The sequence below is a fragment of the Chenopodium quinoa genome, unplaced genomic scaffold, assembly GCF_001683475.1.
Source record: "Chenopodium quinoa cultivar QQ74 unplaced genomic scaffold, ASM168347v1, whole genome shotgun sequence".
NCBI classification, from domain to species: domain Eukaryota; kingdom Viridiplantae; phylum Streptophyta; class Magnoliopsida; order Caryophyllales; family Amaranthaceae; genus Chenopodium; species Chenopodium quinoa.
This window is the reverse complement of record NW_018742763.1, coordinates 5,907,159-5,931,710: the sequence shown is the minus strand read 5'-3', so window position 1 is coordinate 5,931,710 and position 24,552 is coordinate 5,907,159. Positions and strand designations below refer to the sequence as shown.

The 24,552-nt window shown below is 36.3% G+C and overlaps 1 protein-coding gene across 2 annotated transcripts; it reads left to right on the top strand.

Moving 5' to 3' along the window:
* Positions 1 to 12,604: 12,604 nt before the first annotated feature.
* LOC110724430 lies at positions 12,605 to 17,363 on the top strand. Of its 2 annotated transcripts, XR_002511992.1 has the most exons (5): positions 12,605 to 12,745; positions 12,854 to 12,983; positions 13,522 to 13,639; positions 14,923 to 15,355; positions 17,000 to 17,363. XR_002511992.1 is itself a non-coding variant. In XM_021903847.1 (4 exons), exons 2-4 carry the CDS (start codon positions 12,873 to 12,875, stop codon positions 15,000 to 15,002), a joined length of 309 nt encoding a protein of 102 aa, XP_021759539.1. In that variant the 5' UTR covers positions 12,605 to 12,745; positions 12,854 to 12,872; the 3' UTR covers positions 15,003 to 17,363. The 2 variants fall into 2 exon arrangements, 1 of the variants encoding a protein (XP_021759539.1); XM_021903847.1 differs by having other exon boundaries at positions 14,923 to 17,363.
* Positions 17,364 to 24,552: the final 7,189 nt, after the last annotated feature.

Sequence of the window (24,552 nt, the reverse complement as noted above, 5' to 3'; positions counted from 1 at the left end):
ATGACCTACACTCAAGTAATCAAAAACACTCAAATATACACACTGTTCCCCGGCAACGGCGCCGTTTTGACGTGGGAAAAAATAGGTCTTTGACTTATCCTCCTTAGGGTCAAACAAATTTATAATCACTTAACAAACCTACATACAAGTATAGAGGTTAGTCAAGGGTCGAACTACTAGGAACGGTTATGTTCATCAAAGTACTTTCAATGTGCGCCTAAGCTAGGTCGAAGTCAAAAGTGAAGAATAGAGTGAACTAACATCAACTAACTACCAAAACAAGCAAGCAAACAAATGAAACACTAGGGAATGAGATCAACATGTAATCATGAAAATGGAACAACTTGGGAATGTTAAGCCAATCAATATTTGTGAGGACTAATGGTAAGAGCTATCACTGAAATCGAAGAGCTATCGCCTAATCGTTAAACTAGGTTTCGTATATGAATAACAAACTAGGAGAATCACAATTCAATTCAATCAACAAAAGCAATTCGTAAATCGAGTGGTCATGTCATTAGGAATTACAATGCAATCTAGCTTGGAAATCTAGGTTAGCTACTTCTATCAATCCAAAACACATGCACCATTCCATCAATCAATTCAATCTCAACAATCAATCAACATCATTTCCAAATTAATCACAATCAAACAATCATACAAGTTTTATCCAAACCCTAGCAAGCAACTACTCACTACAATTCATTATCTAATCAAAATAAACAAGTAAATGAAATCAAGAATTAATCAACATGAACAACAACTAATCTAATCAAGAATCAAGCAACAAAACTAAATCAAACAAACATGAAATTAAAGAAAGCAATAAGATGAGATAGAGTAAGAAATTCTCATTGATAATTGAGAAGATCTTCAATAAAATTGTCACCCTTGCATCTTCAATCTCTCAAATCACCATTGAAATCTCTCACTCTCTCTCTCTCTAAAACTACTACTAATCCTAAGCTAATCCTAGAGAAAGAAGCTCTCCTAAAACTAGAAAATGAAATTTGGAAAAAAAGTCCCTTAAAATGGGAGGCTCGACCCCCTTTTATAGTTTCCTCGAAAGAAGATCAAAACCGAATAAAGATAAGCCGAAACCCCCAAAGCCGCACCCGCGCACGAAAGAGCCACACCCATGGAAAACTGGGCCTGGGAACAAGGCAGCAAGGTTGTGCCCGCGGTGGCTAGGGCCGCGCTCACGGTGGAGGCACTCCAAGCTCATGGCTGCTCCTTGCTTCGCTTCTGCCACGAACTGCTAACCTGAGCTGCGCGCCCGTGGCATAAACCGCCGCGACACGGTAGACACCACCGTGCCACGCTTAGGAGCCATGAGAAAAACTTCCAAATTAACAAAGTTAAATGGATTTAGTTTAGTATTTTCCCACTGTGGTTGCTAAAAAACTTGTTAAGGTAATAAATACTGTTCTTTACCAACAGGTTAAATACTTAATCTTGTTCAAGAGTATTAGGGAGCTGCCCCTCGAGTTACCGATTTAAAATACCGATAACCTTGCTAACATACAACAAAATCAATAAGGAAGATTTCCCAAAAGAAGTGAATCAAGATAGATTGCTCAAGAAATGAGTACATAAACATATGACAAAAGATACAAATGCATTCCATTAAGTAAAGGATAGAGTCGGGTCTACAATTATATAAGTTGAAGGATAGGTTACCTCCATGATCTTACAATTGGAAAATACGAAAGATCTTCAGTACATGCTAAGAGATAAACTAAACTATCGCTTGGCTACTAAGCCAAGGGAAACTACAAAAGCTAAGAAGAAAGCTTAAAAGAAAAGAATTGCTTGTTGTAAATTGATTTGCGGATCTCTTCCTTTGATCCCTGCACTATTATTTATAGGCAAAATGGAGCGGTTATGGCTGACTTCCATAACTATTGTACAGTTATGTCTCTTGGCGCCAACACTTCTTCAAAAATTAAAAGCATCCATTTTCGGAAACCAGCCTTTATTTATTCGGCCTCGAAGTGATATTAGCCAGTTCCTTTTGTATCTTGACCAGTAAAGCCCAAAAACCTTTTACTGACTCTAAGACCCATTTTATTCAGTCAAACTCAAGAAAGTCAAATAAAAGGTTAAAAATCTGATTTTTTGGGTGTAACAATGATAAGCTAGAAATCACCACAGGCGAAGGGCTAATGTTTAAAGAGTTGAACCATGATTTTGGATCTGACGATGAGTCTAATTTAGATTTTAAGGAAGCTGAGAATTTAGGCCTTGTGACCATTACTGATTCTTTATTTTCTACTTCTAAGGATGAGGATCCCAAAAAGGATTCCTCTCTTGATGTACTTGCTTTTGATTTTAATAAGTTGAACTTTATTTCCGAGTATATGCATTCTCTTGAATCTTTTGAATGCTATGATAATCAATATAATGAAGATGATGATATTAATAAATTTATTGAACTAATGAATGAACGAGAACAAAAGAATCCTGTAATCGAAGAAACCAAAACGATCAATATAGGAATAAACGAAAATTAAAAAAAGAAGTCAAAATTGCCTTAACCTTAAATCCAGAAGAGCGATCGACCCTCATATCGACACTCAAAGAATTCAAAGACGTGTTTTCTTGGCCATACAAGGACATGCCTGGAATAGATAGGGAAATCGCAGAACATACCATTCCCTTTAACCATATGTCTAAACCAGTAAAACAAAAACTTCGATGAATGAAACCTAACCTCGCGTAAAAAAATAAAAGAAGAAGTACAAAAACAATTGGACGCAGGTTTTATTCGCGTATGTAATTACCCAGAATAAGTAGCGAACATCGTCCCAGTCCCTAAAAAGGATGGACGAGTACGCATGTGTGTCAACTTTAAGGATATTAACAAAGCTAGTCCCAAAGACGATTTCCCTCTACCACATATTGATATATTAGTGGATAATACGACTAAACATGTGAAGTTATCTTTTATGGATGGATATGCAGGTTACAACCAAATCCTAATGGAAAAAGAAGACAAGGGGAATCGCCATCCTATCCCTAGTGCGGCGTCTACTAGCTCTTCCTTTTTTCACATTTTCATTACAAAAAAATATATGCAACGCGATACCTAAAGATAAGTTAGTTGATTTTATTTACACGCGTTAATCACAAAAGAATTACATTACAACAAATGTCGTTATTCTTTTTTAATTCTAATTCATGATAGGAACAAGAAATATACAATATTCTCCTTAACTTAAGTGATAAAACAATCAATTAATTTATTCAATTCTAGTCTTATTTAACAAAGAACACTATGTTGAATCGATTAATTAAAAGTTTATTTTAAGTGATCAAACAACATTAATTAGTCAATTTAGGTAATTTAAGACAAGAAAAGAAATGTGATTTATCTAAGTGCTCGGGAATTACCACTTTTCCTTGCTATATCTTCGTTTAGAATACAAATGGACACCTTCTTGTTCGGGAACCTTAACCGTAAGAACAATGTATGAAAAGGGGTGAGTGTTTAGGACAAAAGGGTTTGATTATTACTTAAATTCACCAAGTATTACTACTGACTTTCTGCCTATTTTTATGTGTATTTAGAGCTCGTATTAAACCTCTATTTATAGGGAATGGTTGGCGCGCGTAACTTTGGAAGTTACGCATGGCTACCGCATGCAAGTGGAGGAGTTGTGCTGCTCAGGGCAGCGTGACTTCTAATCTTATGCATGGCTGTATGGTAAGATTCAATAAAGTATCTTTCTGAAATTCTGAATCTTCGTAAGTGTAACACTGACAATTGTGCTGAGCTGCTGCGTGCAACTATGAAGTTGCGCGCGGCTGCGCGCCGAGCGCGACTTCTTGAGTTGCGCGCGGATTTCCTGCGACAGCCCTAGATTTTAACCTAGGCACTCTAAATTCGTCTAAAATTAGGTTTAACTCTTGGATTAGGCCTATTTTCTTATCGGTCTTAGTTTTATCAAGCTTTAATTCATTTTGTTTGGGTCAAGATAGTCTGTTTAATGTGTTTAGGCTTCAATCAATAGTCCATTGGCATTGCTTACTCCAATCCAGCACAAAGATGGAATTATTTATCGTCATAGCACTTCCGGTCGGGACAGTGGACCAAAAGTAGATGTCTACACCTCCATTGGGGGACAATCAAACAATCATGTTTACAGCCTTTGTTCATGGACAATCGAACAATCACATCTATAACCTCTGTTCGGGGACAATCGGACATTTATCAAACATTTAGTGATCATCCCGAGGCGCGGAGGATTACTATACATATTCACATTGCACTTGTAATCTTTCATCATTAGACATGTTTTCCCGAGGCGTGGAAAATGGTCAACTGTTGCATACTTCTCCAGGCGTAGAGGTTTGCAATTGTGTCCTGAGGCGCGGACACATCTTTCTTAGTGTAATTCTTGAGGTGCGAAATTTCACTTGTGAGCAACTTGAGGCGTAGGAGTTCACGATAGGATTCCTAAGGCACGGAATACTATCATTCATCATTCTTTGCAAGGTGCGGAAGATCATCATTCGGTAGACTGCTCGAGGCGCAGGAGTCTACGACATGTTCCCTGAGGCACGGAGACTTATCACCTCTTTTATTTAGTGGATCGGTCTGTAGGGAAATAGGTACTCTAAGCGGAATTGCATGAATCATATTCATAAGCACCTAAAGAAGATCTATGCACATCACATAAGGAAACACATAAGTATACCTTTGAAGCGTGATTCCACAAGCGATCAACCATGAACGATTAGGAGAATAAGAGCCCCAAGTGTTGCTCCTCTACTTAGTCCACAGGCTAGAATTAAACCTCCACTAATGTTAGTTGGTTGAGAACAAACGCTTCGATCTACCTTCTACATAGAGGAGAGGAAATGAACAAGCCACGAACCACCACCACTATTACCGTGAAACCACCTTGCACGGTGGTCCGTATTGTACGGACTAGGGGAGAGAGATAGAGAGGCGTGTGAGAGAGGGGAGGAGACAGTTTGGTTGCTTGCTTGTTTACTCCTTAGGTTAATTATGACTTGTGTGCTTAACCTAGGCAAGACCTAGATCTATTTATATATCTCGTATATAATTAGAGTCCATGAGAAGCCTGTTGGGTTTTGCGGTGTCCAACACCACGCAAAAATTAAACCCCCAAAGGATCGCATGCATAATTAATACAACTAAACAACCTAACATGCAATTAATAAAAGCAATAAATACATAAAGAGGGAGAGAGAGAAAGTTAAGAAAATACTTACTTACCCTTGAAGCGTGCTTCTCACAAACCCGGAGCACGAACACGGAAAGCTCTACACCCACAAATGTAAATCCTCCTTTGCACACCCACGCGCTCGAACGGGTCCTTAGCTCGTAGCATAGACGAGGCTAAACCAAAAGAAACTAGAGTATTACGAACTTAAAGGCTTTCTCATGCTTTTAGAAGATACCTTATTGAGTTCAACTCAAGTGAATAATCCCAACTCCCAAAGATGGTATTTATAGGCAAAGGCTCCCAAAAACTTCAATCATCATTCCATGTGGGAGAAATGATAAGTGAGAAAAAGTAAGCAATTAATATAAGGAAATATTGTCATAAATAATACCACCTTTCACCCGTCCGCTAAAAACAAGTCGACATTTTGATTATCTCTAAATAATACCACCTTAAGTGCTAATCTGTTTTAATCAGGCTTCATTAAATTGTAACCGGTTACAGTAGGTGAACTGGTGATGTGTCAAACCGTTGGGGAATTTGTTTTAATTTTTAAAAAAAAAAAAAAAAAACCCTTTCCCTAATCTTTTCTATTTATCCCTTTTAAAAATAAAAAATTTGTTCTTATTTTTCTCCATTAAAACGAATGCTTAATTGCTGTGTCTTCCAGTCTTCCTCGTTCATCTCTGTAAATTTAAAATAAAAATTGCAATTGAATGGTTGGCAAAAGGCAATCATCCAGTGGTTCTTCGTCAAGCTTTGCAAGGGAGGAAAACCAGAAAATTCGCTGCAGTTATGGCAATTATGCGGTGGTGAAATCTGTAAAACAGGGTCCTAACATTGGGATGAAGTTTTACGGCTGTCCCTTATAGCCGGTTTGTTATAAATTATAAATTGCTGTCAATTTTATCAATGTTGATTAATTTGAGTTTGACAGGTTTCTAATTGGATATTGTATTATTGTAGGACACTCAATGTGAGATGTTTAGGTGGGTTAATCAGAGCAACCCCATGGAAGATCTTCAATATCATGTTTTGGAGAAGGAAACAAGAATTTGCAAGTTAGAGTATGAGCAACAATGCAGAGATGATAAAATCAAGAGGTTATAGTTGAAGAAGGATAACCTAGAAGAGGATGTTTAAGAAATGAAGAACAAAGTGTATGCGATGCGGGTAGAGATGATGAAATGTTCGAGGAACGAGAAGAATTTATCCATGGCTTTGGTTTTTACTTGGATTTTCTTTGCTGTAGTCTTGTTTTATCTCAAATTTTAGGTGGGGTTGTAATTTAAGATTTCTTTTATGATTTATTAAGGGGACTTGATTTGTCATCTTTTGGTATTTTATTTGTAGTTGTTATGCAGTTGTAATGGTACTTGAATAATGAAATGCAATCAGAGCTAATTTGATAACATAAGCCTTATCTATATAAATGTGAAAGCTGATAATAATACAATAGTAATGGCATATCCAAGGTTGACATAGACAAGGATTGTTCAAAACACTTAGATTACACATGCTAAATTGTTCAAAAGACAAAGCAATATACACTAAATTATTGTTCAAAAGACTTAGTGCTAATCATAGTGTCTCCAAATTACAGAATCTGAACCTAAGTTTTTGTGGATGTTGTTGATGCATTTTAGAGGTTTGGCTTGAGTGTGTGGATATGTGTGGCTCTTGATTCCTTGCTATGTTCCTTGTAGAGGGGGCCTAAAACAGAATTTTTAAAAATTAAGTTAACAGTTAGCAAATTAAAAACAGATGAAAAAAAGCTTACTTGTAGTACTGGGGTATCATTTGAAGATCACACCAAACCCAATAGGAACATGACCCCTTCCTCTGCCTCTCCCCCTTCCTCCTCTGGTTTCCCTAACTGAAGGACCTGCATTTTCACCCCTAGCAGCACCTGACTGAGTGACAGAACCACCTCTAGCACCCCTACCACTGTAAATTACCCTTCAACCTCTGCCTAAATGAGTTGGTTGTGCAGTGGTGGAATGGTGTTGTACACTTGCAGAAGAAGTTGAAGCATAGGTGGGGTCAATTTCTTGCTGATCAGAAGATGTTGCTGCAAACCCATCTTTCCTAGGTCTTCCTCTTCCCTTCTTTACTGTTGGTTCTTAGTGAACATATTTGTTTTTGTCAGGACATCTCCTCTTATTGTGGCCTCTAACCTTGTAGAGACTACATGTCATTTCAAGTCCTGTTCTTGACAAAGAGTCTGACTTCTTTGGGTTCTCATAAGGATCTTTGATCCTATTTTTTCTAGGTTTGTAAGGACTTATTTTGATGGCGAGGGGGTCTAAGCTGCAAAGTACCTTAGGCCAATGCCTCTCTCCTTCAAATGAAGGGATAGACCCACCATAAACTCTGAGGTATACATCCTTTTTATAACAATCATCCACAAAATATTCAGCATCCTTGTTCTTAAAGAAGATACATGCTATGGCATGACAACATGGGACCCCTAACATGTCCCATTTCCTACATGTGCACTTCTTTTCCTCTAAATCTACTTTGAGTTGGTCAAGGAAATGCTTCACATTGAACATTGTATCTGAAGAAGGTAAAACATCACATAATGCAGCCTTACTTTTTTCCATTTCTAATTTGGCTTGGGTTCTAGGAAAAAGAATAGAGGTTGACTTTTGCATTTCTTGTCTTTTAGTCACTAACCTTTACATCAAAGCCACTCTGATGTCCTCTAACTTATATATCAAATGTTTTGTTCTGGCATTAATAATGTATGAGTTGAATGTTTCAGCCATATTAGATGTTATTGCATCTGTTTTAATGTCAGAATTCAAGTAAGCTCTACAATAGAGTTTTGGTTATATGAAGTGAAAGTTGTGGTAGCATCTGGATTTAATTGTCTCAACTCCTTAAAATACTCATTATAATATGCCAAGTTGTAGGATTAGCAATTTTCCAGAATTGTAGTTTCATTTCATCTTCTCTAAATGATTTATGCCATAATGAAAAAATGTGTCTAGCACAATGACGATGCTCAGCTTTTGGTAGGACTGACGCAACAGCATGAATAATAGCCTTGTAAAACACAAAAAAAAAAAAAAGCATACTTAAACATACCAATCAATACTCTTTTCAACTACAGATCACCAAACATACATAGAGACAAATTAAACCAATATCTACTTGAGCAAATACATATCACCAAAATAAACCAATAAGTTCTTAAACAAATAGAGATCATCAAACAAAACCAACATTAACTAGTAGCAATTTACTAAGTATGGTTTAGTGTTTACCTGGTGCTCATCTGATATAATAGCAATCCTAGTGCCATCACCTAGCTCCAAATAGTTTGAAATAGGGTGATAAGCCATGTCCAAGATGAGTTGTTTTCACCTTCAGCTGCTGCCCATGCTATTAGGTACATTTGTTCATTAGGATCCCTGCCAACATCACTTGGAATTTGCCCACCAAGGAAGGTCTTTAAGAAAATTGCATCCACATAGATGACTTTTCTACAGCCTTCCTTCCAACCTTGCTTAACTCCTTCAAACAGGTGTAGAGTCTTCTAGAAAAAAGGTGGATTTGTCTGCTTGGAAGTATCCACCACCAACTGAATAGTTGTTCCAGGGCTTAACTCCTTGACAACTTGTACCTCTCAACTTTCATATAGTGTTCCTTCATGGAGCCATGGAGCATTCTATGTGCATGGTATTTGACTTTGTATGCAAAGTCCCAATTGACAATAACCTTATAAGCTCTCCTAATTGCTTTAATGATTTACTTAGCTAGCTAGTGAGGCCTAACTTTAAAAACCTCCAACATTTCTCTTGCAACCCAAGTTGATTTGAGCTGTATGTTCTTGTTCATATTCCTATGGCAAGTGTGACTGCCATCCACTCTCTTCACCAAGAATGTATCATTCCTGGAATGCCATGCACCATACAAATAAAAAGGACACCTTTCTATACATCTTACTCCTACATGCTGCTGCATGTTCTTGTTACTCATAACAAAGCTCAAATCCCTGCCCTGCATAATTTCATACTTAGAAACAGCCTGTTTAAAGTCACTCCTATTTGCAAATCTTTGACCTACTACCCAAGTGAATGTAGAAAAATCAGTCTCACCATTCACAAGCATACTTCTCCTACCCTTCCTTCTTGCTCCAGAATTTTCATCATCACTATTTTCAGGTGTGTGAATCTCATCTTCACTGTTTTCATACTCACTAACATAACCACCAGCACCAGATGTTTCAGCAGCACTTTCTGGTTTACCCTCTAGTTTTTTTGGACCTCCAAAGCTCCCTTCACATGCCTCTCTTTGAAGTTGACTTGCTATTTCAAGGATCTGGTTGTTGCAATTTGTAACTCTCTATCTAGCTAGTTCAACCTCTTCATCACTGTTGTCTGACTCACCGGTGACCAAATCAACCCTATCAAGACCCTCATCAACCTCAAAGTAATCATCTTCTACCTCCAGTTCAACATCAATTCCTTCATCATCTTGCTTCTCGTCAGGCACAAACTCTAGATCTGATACATCCTCAGATTTAGTACTAAAACCACAAAGCTCCTTAAGGGTCAGTGGACTTTCTGGCCTACTGTCTTCCCACTCATACTTTAGGAATGAATATGTGTTCTCACCACACACATGAGAAGGAATTGTTGGTTCTTGGTTGAGGGTTTGTCATGCAGTTTCAAAGTTGGAAATAGGGTTTGTAGTAGTGGATGGTTGAGTCAAAGTGTTGTTATCAGCATGTGTTGAAGTAGATGCTTTTGAGCCAACTTTTTTGGTTAAAGTGGGACCAGCCAAAGAAGCTGATGTTGTTAAATTGGATTCCATGTGTTTTCTGGGGCTTCTTCTAGGTGGGCCCAACTTTAGTGAATGTGGACCCTTTTTGAGTTAATTTTTTAGGCTCAGTTGGTTTGGGAGGTGGGATATTTTCTGAAATTGGTGAGCTAATGTGTTTTGGGCTTGAGTAGCTAACAGAAGGAGTTGGGTTTTCTGGTGACAAGTGTGGCTCTTTAAGACTATGCAACACATACACATCAACACTCCTATGCTTCATCACTATCTCACCCATTTCTAAGACTTCTGCATCCCCTGATATCTTTCTTAACCTATCTGCTAAAGACATCCCACGAACTAAATAATATAGCCCAGCAATGTTACTATAATCCCCACATTTCTTTCCAAAGTGAACTAGTTCCCAATAACATAATTCATTAGGAAAAACCTGAAATGTCCTTCCCTTACCACCCATGTATACTAACTCTCCATTACCGACATGCTTAAATCTACCCCCATGCCAATACCTCAAGTCACATTCTCAAATAACCTATTTTTGCTCATTATCACCTAAGATTAAGCACATTAACCAACAATATCATCACACATAGAACAGTAATAAATCGCATCAACAAAAAACCCCAAATAAAACCTAAATTTAGCTATCCAATTACAGTTGAACTACAAGAAATCAAACACCTCCGACAAAACCAAATTATGATACAACAACCATAATCAAACAAATTAATTTCACACATTTAATTCCCCCAAATATCAAACATTCATAATCGAAGCAGTCTAGAAAACCCGAAAAAATGAAAGAAGAACAACAAAAGTGGTGAGTTCGTACCTTAAATTAAGCAACTTTAGGGCGATTTCCGATGCAATTCATAGCTTCTGATTTCTTTCCTGATTTGCCTTCGTCACTCTGTAATTGGTACGAATTTAGGTGAGCTTGAATAATAGCGGAAGAGTTAGAGCAGTAAGGTTTGGGTAGTTGGATTAATTAATTGCCAGCTGTGTAATTTGGGAGGGAAATAAAGGTCAACTGATTTTTTTTTACTATTGACTTATTAGTTCTAGGTTGCCAGTTTTTTCACCTAATTAAAACAGATTAGCACTAAAAGTGGTATTATTTAGAGATAATCAAAAGGTCGACTTGTTTTTAGCGGACCGTGAAAGGTGGTATTATTTATGATAATTTTTCCTTAATTTAATTCTAAATAAAATTAAATAGCATGAATGATAATCAAATGACAAGTGTCAACACACAAGAGAGAGTAGGTGGGAGAACCACCTTGACCTTGAAGAACAAGGAAAAGGGTTGCCCTAACCTAGTCGGTCAACAAGGACAGATGCCCGGCCTTGCAAGGCCAACCACGCTTCCAGCCCTGCGCCACAAGGCTAGACCTGCTGGCCCCCTTGCCGCAAGCCCACACCAGCTGCCACAGACCCACACGCATACATCATTCCCAACAATAGCAGCGTGGCATTAGCAGCAGCACCACAAGCGTCAGCCTTACTGCTGGCCTTGCTAGGCAGGCCTAGCTAAGGCTGCCTTGGTGCGCAGGCCACTAGGCCGCCCTAGCCAGCCCATAAGCAAGGTCAGCCTAACTGGGCCTTGCAATGGCTGCGGTGGCTCGGTGGTTTAGTGCTTGCAGCTCTTAGTCACTTGCCTTCGATATGAGGCATGACTAGGCCTCGTTCTATGCTTGAAATTTTTAGCACGATATGTTATTTGATTATTTTCTCATCTCGTCGACTCCTACAGTTGTCTCTACTTGCAACGTTTGGGTTCAACTTTCTAAGCCCGGAATCCGACGTTTGAGTTCGTAAAACCTCTATCGACTTATTTAATCCTTCAGATTAAATCATCGTCGTTGTTCGGTTATGCGATTGGGTGTTGCCCGAAGGGTTCAGTCAAGAGCAAGCTGTAATATTAGTTATACATTAATATTACTAATCGGAATCAACCTCCAGCTAGACATTCCGATCACTTGATATCACTGAATAATTAGCTTTCCTAATTAATTTCGGACCCTGTATCGGAATAATACATTTGTTCGAAGGACACTACTCCTTTCAATCTCTCATTTGTCCTTCCGGATAAGTGTGTTGTATGTGCATACTCTTTTTCCTATGTTACTTAATGCCTCTTCATGAACTATAAGGTAAGATTCATCGTCATCCTTATTACATTCAGAAGTGTTTTTTGATTTCCAAGTTCGACTTTCAAGAGCAGATGATTTCTAAAATCCATCTAAGCACAATCGGCATTTTCACAGCCTTGCTCTTCGAGAGGCCTTCACTAGTAGAAAAACTTAAATGGGCACCGCCAAATTCGCACCGGTTTTAAAAAACCGGTGCGAAAAAAAAAGTCGAGATTGAGCGAAAGAGTTTTCGCACCGGTTCTTACAAAATCGGTGGGAAAAGTGAGTAAATTGCAGCGGTTTGGTTCGAACCGGTGCGAAATCTATTGTTAAATATAAAAAAAAAACCCGGTCAATCTTCTCTCTTTCTCTTTCATTTCCTCGATATTTCCTCCTCTCTCATCTGCCTCTCTCTCCTCCATTGAAGAGTACTTGAAATTCTCCATTGAAGGGGCTTCTGAGCTTTCTCTCAGCACTTTCCTCAAAGTCCTTCGATCTCCTTCTCCATAACCGCCACTTTCCCTTTCCTTTCTTCTCTCTTTCGATCTCCTTCTCCTTCTCTGTCCGAAATTGGCTCAAATCAAACATGGTCGTATTCTCTGCTCCTTCAATGTTCCTCAACGTCTCCTGGTTCATTTCTCTTTCTTCAATTGTTATGATAATTTTTGCTGGGTTTTGTAATTAGGGTTTCTAATTTGACTCTGAATCTCTGAAATTGTTTTTGGGATGATATTGTAGAATACTGCGAATACTCTTCATGGTGGGGGTTGAGAAGGCGTGTCCTTGTGGATTGGGGATTTGTTTGGTTCTTACTGCTAATACGGAGCGTAATCGCGGTCAGAAGTTCTTTCGTTGCCCTAATCGTCAGGTTTGTGAGTTTATTTCTAATTATGGATTTTGATTTTGTGAGTTTATCTTCTTTTATATAATTTATTTACATTCAATCAATTATGAAAATATTTCATTATTTAATTTTTGTGGGCATTTGATTGTTAAAGTTATCTGTTCTTGTAAATTGTTCAATAATTATTTTCAGCATTTGAAGTACACAACAATGATTTATAGAGTTCATATGTTTTGGGTTTTTTTATTTTATTTTTATTTTTTTATTTGAGGGGAATGGTATAATTTAAAGGGTCATGATAGTTTAAGGTGCATGAAGATACTAAGTACTGATTAAATCTTCCTTTAATAAACTAATTGACATTGAAATTCTAAATATGACCCAAATTATTACATTTTTCTGTAATTTTTCTGTCTGAAAGGGTCATGATAGACAAATTATTACATTTTAGCTTGACATGGCCAATGATTTAAGATATGCACTTTTAGTTTGGTCTTGTGTATTGTGTTGAAATGATTTAATGATGGTATAAACTGTATATTGCTTAATGTTTTGCTTATAGATGGTTATGGCAATCTCGGCTCGTGTGGGAGGAGAGGACTCATTTTCCTTTCTGTCACTCTACCTTCTTTATTCCCTTTGGAAGAATATGTCAAAGATTTCAATGCTGAAGCAGAAGAGTGAGTAAATGTTCTCCTGGTGCTTTTGGGTCTGTTTATTCCATCTCCATGTTTTAGCATAATATTGATGTTTTAGCATAGTTTCGGGGTCCTTTTAGTAACTACTGAAAGGTGTGCTTTCAAGCCTGAATTTTCCTGCCTCAACTTTGTAAACAAGTACATGTTAGAATTTAATGCAAAAAACTACCTTAAATGACCAACTTTGATCCAGTACTCCACTATATGCATGCTTTTGATTCACTTGAGTATGTCCTCTCAATGACAGAATTTCAGAAGCTTCTGATTCTGTGGAATTTTAGAATGGTTTGAACTTAAAAGCAATGTTATGAATTTATGATATCAAATATTCTTAGTACATGTATTCCATCCTTAATTTAATTCATCATTTTGGATTCACGGGATCTGTTTAACTTTTTTTTCTCTCAACTTTATGATATATATAAAGGTTGGGAGCTCCTGATTACCTACTTATAAAGGATGAGATAAGGAAGGTTTTGTCCAATGGAAAGGCTGCTGGTGTACTTCGTCTCGTGTTTCATGATGCAGGAACCTTTGAAGTTGTGATAATCTGATGAAAATAGGTTGAATTAGCGCATGTTGATGTGCTAAATGAAATAGTAACATTTTGTTTGCAATTCTGATGATTGTGTATCATGAATTAACTAATTTTTGGTTCCTAATGATGCTTAGTCTACTGAGTGTTGTGTACTTTTACTTGTAAAGTTAGAGTTGAATGAGTCTTTTGTATAAAACCTGTTGAATGTTTTGTTTGGGAATTATAGTAATTGTAGTGTTTTGGCTCTTGGATAACTGAAAAATTTGTAGAATTTACTTCTTTTATGGGGATGGGACTTAATCTTTGTCCTGTTTTGTTTTATCTCATTATTTGCTGAGGCTGAATGAAGAAGCATCATCCAGAGGCATCCATCTTTTGTCAATTAAAGAATCACTCATCATATTCGGGCATGCTTAGACTAAATTGAATATCTTTTTATTTGTTTGCTATGAAAATAGATGATACAACTAGTTAGAGAAAAGACTGTTTAACCTCTATGACCCTGGAACTGGCAGATTTTGTATGGTGTTAGATTGTTATATCACTTATATGCATGTGTAGGTTGTTGAATTTGTTTGATTTTAGGTTGTTTGTTTGCTAGCCTTGTATCATGTATGTTCACATATTTGCTTGCATTAAGGCTGTACATTGAATGTTGTTGCTTGTTATTACCTGCCTTCTCTATGTTTCCTTGAAATTAAACTTTTGTTTTTCTTATTGTTTGCAGGAATGTCAGTCCTTTTGAATATTGTGATATTGTTACATCCACAACTCATAAGAGTTTGTGAGGTCCTAGAGGAGGTATAATATTTTTTAGGAAGGGCAAGAAACAAAGGAACAGAAGCTTGATGAATCCGTCTGAAGACAGTAAGCAGTATGATTTTGAGGATAAGATAAATTTTGCTGTCTTCCTTGTTTTAAAAGGTGGTCCGCACAACAACCACATAGTTGCTCTTGCTATAGCTTTGAAACAGGTTGCTACCCTTGAGTATAAAGCATACATGCAACAAGTTAGGAAAAATGCTCAGGAATTGGCATCGGCATTATGCGAAGAAAATGTCGGCTAATAACTAGCGGCACAGACAATCACTTGCTCCCCAAATGAGCAATCTCAGTGGCAAAGTTTCAAAGGAAAAAGTGAATGACAACTTCCCACCAAAGTGAGTATTACTGCAGGAAACCTTTACCCATGGATGATATTATATTGAATTTTTTTTGGCACCTATAGCGCCTTTCCATGTTATTTTTTGCATTGGTTTATGTCTGATGGTTTGAAGGAAACTTTTGCTACCTCTTTTGTTCTGTCAAACCCGAATTTCACCTGTCATTTATTCTTCTTGTTTAGTGGTCAGACTAGGTGTGGTATCTATTAGGTTGAGGTCAAGAAGTCAGCAATGGTTGAGGTTTTTCTTGGATGCTCTTGCCTCTCGGCATGATTATTGAAAATTAGCTGAATTAGATCTTTTAGTTACGACTCTATGTTGTTGTTTGCTTTAATCTCAGCTTCTCAGTGGTTTAGGAACTATGATAAATATGTTGTTGTTTATGCTGTTTAATCATTAGAGTGTGATGTTAGATTTTTACCAGTTTAGTGTGATAGTTATTAAGCCAGAAATGTATAGAGTTTGTTTAGCTGAGAGCAATGAAGTGAGAGTGCAACATGTTGCTGATCTTATCTATCTCAAATCACTCGAACTTACCAATGTATGGCTAAAAGCTATGTTACATGGACCTAGGAACAGGTGTCGGACACGGACACATGTCCAACTGTAAAAGTCACTTAAATTTATATAAATAAATTACATATTACATTAGCTTTGAATTTTTCATTACGTCCACCCCTATTTTTTTAATCTTAATTCTTTCCTCGGTAAATTATCCTAATAAATGACAATCTTCTTCCCTCCATCTTCCCTTTATCAATGGTGGTCTTTGAACAAGATGTGTTTTTCTTTCATGTTTCTCCTCTTTTTTCCTCTCCACTCTTAATGGAAGTGTCCGAGTGCACTGTGTAGGGTCGGACACGTGTCCGTGTTGTGTCGTGTTGACACGGATACTTCACGATTTTAGCCGTGTCCGATTAACATAGGCTAAAAGTATGCCTAGTATTTGTTTACTTTGGGTTATGATCATGATTTGAAGCTCTTACATTGTTTAGGGTGCATTTGAGCAGATCCATTACGCCCATGTAATTTATTAGGACAAGATAGCATACCAGTTACATGTTGCTTCATAATTAAGGGGAACAAAATGGGTTTCTTAAGTTGCTTTCTCTCTAACATGATGTGTAATTCAATATTCATACCTTCTTAATTGTCGTGCTTAACTGAAATGGTTTGGTGATTCTAACTGAATAACAATTGCTGCAAACACTGAATTCTGAATGTGTGTTCTATTGCCTTTTCTTTTACTTACATTCATATCTTATAGATTTGGGTGTTTTATTTGCCATATTTGTTTTGGGGGGGTTGGGGTGAGGCTGTTTTTCTTAAACTGAGATCGTGCAAGTTGCCTCAAATCTCTATTCCTCCTGCTTGTTTTCTTAGGCTGCTGTTTTATCTGTTTTTTGCTGCTGTCATGGTTTTCTGGTCAGGGTTTCAACTTGTTTGCCCTGTTCTGTGCTGGTGCCTGACTTGTTGGTGTTGTGTTGCTGTGTTTCTTGTTAGTGGTGTGTGTTGTTGTGTTTCTTGTTCAGGCTGTTAGGATGCCTGGTCTGAGCTTCTGTCAGTGCTGCTTTGCTGACAAGTTGTTGTATGTTTGTGCTGCTGTTGCACTGTTGTGCTGTTGGCCTGCTGGTTTGACAGCTCATGTTGGGTCTGGTGCTGGCTGCCTAGCCGTGGTGTAGCTTCTGGTTGCTGTTTTGCTTGTAGCTGCTGTTGGGGTTGCTGGTCGTGGTGTGGCTGTGCTGTCTCATTCTCTGTTGCAGGCTTGGGGTCAGTGGGAGCTGCTGCAGTCTGCTATTTTTTGTCTTAGTTTTTATTCTATTTATTAAAGATGTAGTGCTCTTTAATGATGGTTAGGAAGGTACTCTATTTTTATTGACTTTGTGGTATATGCTGCCCTCATTGCTTCATTATGCATTTCTGAGCTTGATTTTTCATGTGATGATGATAAAGCTCCATCAGATGTATGACACAAATATTGAAGAAAATATATGTGTTTTATGTATATTATGATTATATACAAGTATTTGGTACAGTTTAAGTGAAAAAAATGCAAAAAAAAAAAAAAAAAAAAAAAAAATATTTTTTTGGGGCACTTTTGGCACCGGTTTTGGAAAACAACCGTGCTAACAGTTTTTTTAAAATATTTTAGGAGACTTTTGGCACCGGTTCTAAGATAAAACCGGTGCGAAAAGTTTAGTTTTTGGCACCGATTTTCCCCAAGAACCGGTGCGAAATGTATGGGGTTTTAGCACCCCCCAAATCCCCACCGGTTCAAAACCGGTGCTAAATGGGGGGTTTGAACCGGTGGAGATTACGTATTTTCGCTTAGTGCTTGTAAACAACAAAGACATGTTTCCTATTGTTAATAGAAGTATATTCCCAGTCTTGAATTTTAAAGCTTCCCTTACTAAGAGGCCCTAGCCGGCTGAGTGTTCACTTTTTAATCCCCTTCTACAGCAGACGTTTGACAACATCAAAAAGGACTAGTACTCAAACAAGAGAACTTACAATACTCATGGTTGAGGAAAAAAGGTTCCGATAGCTATAATAAGTAGTATACTTATGACGATTGTTAAATCTCTTAAAGTATTCTCATAGGTCGATCTAGTATAGTTCCAAACTACTACCTGTGCAAATGATTTATGACAATTATGTCCTTGTAGCACAAGAAACGGTGCTATAAATCATACTACACACTAATCTTGCGCAGTCATTAGTCTTTCAATCTTTCAAATGACCTCGATTAGGGATAACTTCGATGTGACATTCAATGTTCACTTAATAGGTGATTCTTTATCCAAGACATTGTCTTGATACCCTATTTTAAATGTCGTCAAATCGAATTAACTCATAATTTAATTTTAAAGCACAATTAAATAGTTTGTGGAATAATTAGTAAATTTTCGTAAGTTAAGTAGTTTGTGGACTCAATGTTTCATCTTATGATAAATTGTTTTCCCAAATGTTTTAAGAGTAGTACTCTTTACAAAACATTTATAGAAATCAGACCCATATTTAATATGCTTGATTTCTTTTGTGCAATTGTGAATGTTGTGGTTCACTTATTGCATAGGTTTAGATATCATTACTTTGCAAATCTTAGCATCTTCATTGTCGAACACTTTCATATTAAGATGATAAAATTTGAGTGTGTTATGGATTACATTGATCTAGGATTTATTGCTCAAGTGATGGCTCCTACTCATTTTCATGATTTGAGACCTTCAACTTGGAAACCTATAATCATCAAAGTTCAACAACGAACTATCCATTGAAAAACATCTCTTATATTGCCTTTAAGGCAACAATATTCTCAACATATATTTCAGTAGATTTTCTAATGATGCTTTGCTTAGATTTTACCACAGCCAGTTCACAATGATTTGGGATCATTTTTGATTATGGAAACTTACCTTAAATTGCCGCACATTACACATGGATGCAAGCCCATGTTGCCATTCTCAAGTCACGACGCATCTAAGCTCGTGCTTATAAATGGCTTCCTCATTAAGGATCTAATCCTTGTTAAGGTTGTGCTCGCAACATCAATACTCAAATTATATTTTTTTTCCATGTATCAAGAACTCATCCTTTTACTTAACCAAGAACTTTGGATGTTCTTGATCATAATTTAACGTTCTATTATTTAGATTCAACTCGATTGGTACTTTATGCTTGTCATGCTCTAAGCATGCAAGTCATATGACAATTTCATATAGTAGCATACATGATGGATTCAATTGTAGAAATATTCCCGATTTCATCCCATTCATGTGACTTCTAGCTCATCCAGTTCCACTGAGTCTTGCTAAACTGTTTACTATATGATACGGTTGAAAGTCTCAACTAGAGTCTTTCCTATTTGATTTAGTATTTGCCTAGCTTATACATAGTTCAAACATTTTCTTAGTTTTATACATATGGGTCGAAAGCCTTTTTAGGTCCCTCATGTTTAACACGGTAAATTCCTTTACCTGTTCAAACATTTCATTAAGTCTATTAAATAGATCTTAATTCCCACTATGTACTAAGTGTCATCTTAGCTAGGTCCATTATTGAAAAATTCTTTCAAATCTAAGCATTTAGCATTTGATAATTATTTTACAATAGAGTTCTTAAACTTCTTATTGGACCTTACAAAATTGACTTTAGCTCCCACTAAACTTCTTTATTCAAAGAATTTCCATGTTTCTCAACAAGCCAAATCTTATATTAACTTTATGAGAAAACACATTCCAATTCCTACATGCTTCCCTCAATCCACCAATGGATTTCTTGAGCTTCCGTTCAAATATATCATTATTTAGATTTACAAAACCCTTAGACTATATCCATAGTCTCTTCCAAAATCCCATTTTTAGTAAGGCGCTTTCGATATCTATTTTTTCATATTTCATATGCGCAATTTTGCTAGAATAATCACGAAAAGACTTAAGCATTCCGATTAGTGAATAGGTTGTAATAAATCAACGCCGTGAATTTAATTGTAACCTTTTCAACCAATCTAGCTATGTATACATATACATTTCCATATTTTTTAGTTTTCTCCTTGAAAACTTATTTGCGATTGATGGGTCTTTACCCTTCATGCAAATTAATCAAGTTTCAAACATGATTTTCAAACATGGATCGAGTCTGTTTCGGATTTTATGGCCTCTAACCATTTCCGGAATTCGGATTTGTCGTAGCTATCTTACAAGACACTATTCCCTTACTATCTAATAATAAATAGTATGCTTGTAAGTCTTAGGTTCATTTCTTACTTAATTAAAACTTTACAAGATACAATCCAAGCCATTTGGTGAATTCTATACCTATACGGGGTAATTGCATCAAACATTGAGTTTCAAGGCGCTTCTAAAGCCCTTTGATTGTTTTGATCTTACTCCAACACTCTTAAAGTTTTGTAAGTAATGAGTTCTCTTTAACGCACTTGTAAAGTCCTTTGAGTTTTCTTGATAAATGATTCTCATGAAGCCTTTCTAAAGTATTCTGAGATTCTCAATTCTGGTTTGTTGCTCGTCTCAATGGTCATCGAGTTTATTTTCCTCCCACTTGTTGTTTTGGAAATGTGTTACTTTCCAGAAAGACACCACTTAGAGCAAAGAGTACTATGTTCTCAATTTTGGTTGTGGAAGTAATGCCCCTATTCTCACTTAAATGCTTACAAAGAGACTTGTATATTGTCTTTGGGTAAAAGTTCGTAGTGAAATAAACAGTTAGCTCCCACTTGAGCTAACTTAGCTCTTATTGAGCCACTTAGCTCCTACTGAGCCAATGAGCTCCCACTGAGGCTAAAAGCCCTAGACATATACTTTAAAAGACGCTAGAAACTATTTCTATCCATAACTGAATATGGTGTCTTTTCTTAGCTTCGACAATTTTGTTTAGTGTAATATTAGTCAATTGTGCATATCTCTAAGAACGTTATAGGAACGGATGTGATTCATCATCGTTCGAGTCATTTCCAAATGGCTTCGAGGTCTCCGTCAAGATATACTATATTCTTTGTGGAGTTTATTAAGAAATTCCAATTTCATAAACTTGAGATGATCACTCTTGGCTCAAGCAAACATCGCTTGATCTAATCTAGATATTTTGATATCTTGCCAATTTGATTCTATACTTCAACGAACTTATGAGCTACACAAGATCCAGTTTGTTTCATATTAGCCATATTCCTTCAAATTCTTGTGAAAACATTGAAGTAATGGAAGCATCTTTAACTTTTGGAGTCAATTGTCTATATCAAGAACAATAGCTCCTTTCTTTGTCGATTTCAACAAGTAAGACTTGCTTGCCTTAGAACGATGCTGAATTGATCAACTTTCAAGAGTCTATCTATTAGAGCTTTAAGTGCGTTCTTGTCGATGTGACATTGCTAAGGATGTTCGGAACATAGATCATGTCCATGACTTGAACCTTGTGAGTTTTCATGTTAAAGAAATGTTTGTTTATAATCAATCATCTTTGACTCATGGCTTAAACGACCATGCTATTCAAATAAAACCAACAACTATTTTTATTTTACTTTGAATGTGAGTCTTTCAGTGTATAAATAGAACGTTTGCTGATTATGGAACACAATAACCATTATTTGTTCCAGCCTTAACTTTAAAAGTTCTTTAAACAAAGCAGATGACCTTACAGCTCATGTAGCACCACTTGCTTCATTTCAAGCTCGTAAGTCAATAACTTAGCTTAACTTCATTTGTTTTGAGGTCACTTCTGAATTGGAACTCTCAAGAAATATCTAATACTTGTGAAGATAAGTTGCTAAGCGAACTACGATAACATAAACTCATAGGTAGAATTAGAATCTTAAATTCCTTTTCTTTGTTTCTTCTTTCCTATATCTCTTATTATACATTGTCTCATAACTTTAAGAACCACTTCTTTAAGTGTTTTGACTTTTAAACTTTGTTAGGCATAATTAAGCATTAAAGTGTTGTAAAACAAAGGTCCATCTTTTCCTTTAAATCGTACTTGAATTACTTCATCACTGAGTCCTACTCATTAGTGTATAAAGCGAAAAGATATGTTGGTTGTCAACTATTGATAATTTTAAAACTTAATACTTCATGTTTATCAAAACTACCTAGTATTTTGAATACATGATGTCCAACCTTCCTTTCGAACTTAGCCATAAAAGTCATTTATGAGAAGTTGTATTTTGGAAATGCGCTTTCGTCCTTTGTGAACCATTCTCAAATGATTCCTTTTACCAATCATTGGAAACATTATAATTCGATTTTAGAATTCTACAAATATAAGTGCAAAGTATAACCATTTATCAAGATAACATAATAAGCTTTGAAATACTTGTAAAACTAGGAATTTCAATAAACTAATTAACGCTTTATTCAATTTAAATTTGTCCCATATGATTGAATAAAACGATTCCAAGATCCTAAAAATCAATAAGTATGGTATTCTTGGAACATATTACGTATAATTGATTTGGTATATAGGGAGAATAGTAGAGATCATCATAATAGTTAGGATTACTATTATTTTGCTTTGGCTTGTCTAAACACTTAATATTTTAAGGTAAGAAATCTAATTGCTAATAGCTCTAAGCTATTCTTGGTTCGATAAATTGTCGCATCCAATGCTTCTTTGACTATTATCTCCTTTGCCACGACATCTAAGGACTCCTTACTGATATCGTTGAGTTTAACTAAAATTAACGTGTATATGATGCCTTGCTTTAGCAAGCCCACCAACATACCTTACTTCCCTAGGAAAGTAGTAATGCCTTGCTTTGGCATAGCCCTTTACTATTCTCAATAGTTCCGTAAGTGTCATTTTGGAATGGCAGTTTAAACTCAATATTCTTTGGGACATAGGGTTTCTATGTTGGTTGATTTTTGTGAACTAAATTAATCATTCAACATTCGAAATCCTAAACATGCATCTATATCTCAATTATATATAAGAAAATATATAAAAGATAATTAAAGACGCATGACAAACTAGCATGACCCTTGAAACTCAAAGCATCTAATCTTCAAGGTCACCATCGCATCTTTTGGCTTTGTCTTTTTAGAAACGTTGTCTTTAGACTTCACCATCAAGCATGCAATTACTAGTAACTAGGACTAATATAAGTAATCTAAATACAAAAATACTTAACGGCACGTAGTCCGTATTTAAATTTACAAAAATAAATAATAGAACATAGTCCATATTTACTATCCTAGTCGGGCAATACTAGTTGCCTTTTTGTAAAAACCAGCATAGGAACATTTATAATATTCCATGCACCCATTCACTTCTAAAGTGAATGACACATGCATTTTTACAAATAATACAAGCAACAATACACAACATTGTATCAAACGAGAGCGTACTGGTTACTAACTTAATTAGGTAGTTAATCCGATTAACACGCCTAATCAAAACTAGTCAAGTGTTTTTTCTAATTATGTGAACTAACGCAATAACGAAAAGCATAATTAAGGCTTAATCAAGCTCTAAACCAATTAATGAAGCTCCCACTAAATTCCACATCCAACTTAATTAAATTAATCCAATTAAATATTAATTAAGCCGATTAAATCATATTTTGTCAAAATTTTGCAAGTACATGAAAAACCTCGTTTCAAACAAAATCGCAATTAAAACGAGGCAAAATAATGGCTAGAACAAAAAAAGGCCCTCAGCTCCATGCTAAGGCCACGGGCTGATGTTGCCTAGCAGCCCCAGCTGCTCGCACGCACACAAGTGCTGGGTGCTGCCTAGCAGCCCCGGCCTTGCGTGCCGAGCTGCTGCCTGGCAGCCAGCATGCACACGTTGTTGTTGTGCTTGCCTCACCATGCCAGCCTTCCTCGCATGCCCTCTACACCAAGTGTGCTTGCAGCCACACACAACGCACCTGGCTCGGCAGCAACATGGCGGGTTGCGCAAGCAGCCCCGTTGGCCGAGCCTTGGTGCTCGAAGCTTAAGCTTCGATTTTTGCTTTGTGCCTTAGGATTTTACTCCAATTTTTTTGTGTGACTCTAAGTTAATTCCAAATTAAATTTTAGAACTAACATTTGAGCAATTTTGAAATTAAAACAAGTCTAACTTAATTAATTCAATTTTAGTGCACAAACCAAAATTAATTCAAGAACCATTCTTTTAATAATTTTGGCTTAACTTGATGCAATAAAAATTGAGGGCTTTCTCATAATTAATTTGACCAAAAATAAAATTAATAATGAGATTTGATCAAATTAGCTGAATAAATAATCAATCATCAAATGAATTAATTTATCCAATAATCACTCATGCATATTTAAATATTACAACCTTCCAATATGAAGAATAATATTTCAAGACCAAGTATGAACATTCATGATTTTAATCAACTTCCAAAATGATTAAAACTCAAAATTTGTTCACTTAAACCATTTAGCAAGTCAAGTTTCAACCATTTAAACCATTAAAGATTGAATCTTTAACTATTTTAAGGGTTTAAAAATCATTTTCAACATAAACTTACACATTAGAAGCAATCTATTTGCAAAAATGAGAAATTTCAAGTTTAAGTAAAATCAAGAGCTATCCAAATTAAGCAACCAATTTACATCAAAAACTTGTTTGATAAGGAATGAAATTGCAGAAGATTAATGGTATAATCAAACACATAATCCAACAATTACATGTCATAATTAATCAAGGTTTAAAGATTTAAATTTTTTTTGTTC

What these genes read in the sequence shown, in the direction of transcription:
- LOC110724430 (XM_021903847.1), top strand. Translation starts at nt 12,873, where the DNA reads ATGGTGGGGGTTGAGAAGGCGTGTCCTTGTGGATTGGGGATTTGTTTG. An exon ending in TTCGTTGCCCTAATCGTCAG is followed by an intron (nt 12,984 to 13,521) that starts GTTTGTGAGTTT and finishes TTTTGCTTATAG; the next exon opens with ATGGTTATGGCAATCTCGGC. An exon ending in TTCAATGCTGAAGCAGAAGA is followed by an intron (nt 13,640 to 14,922) that starts GTGAGTAAATGT and finishes TATTGTTTGCAG; the next exon opens with GAATGTCAGTCCTTTTGAAT.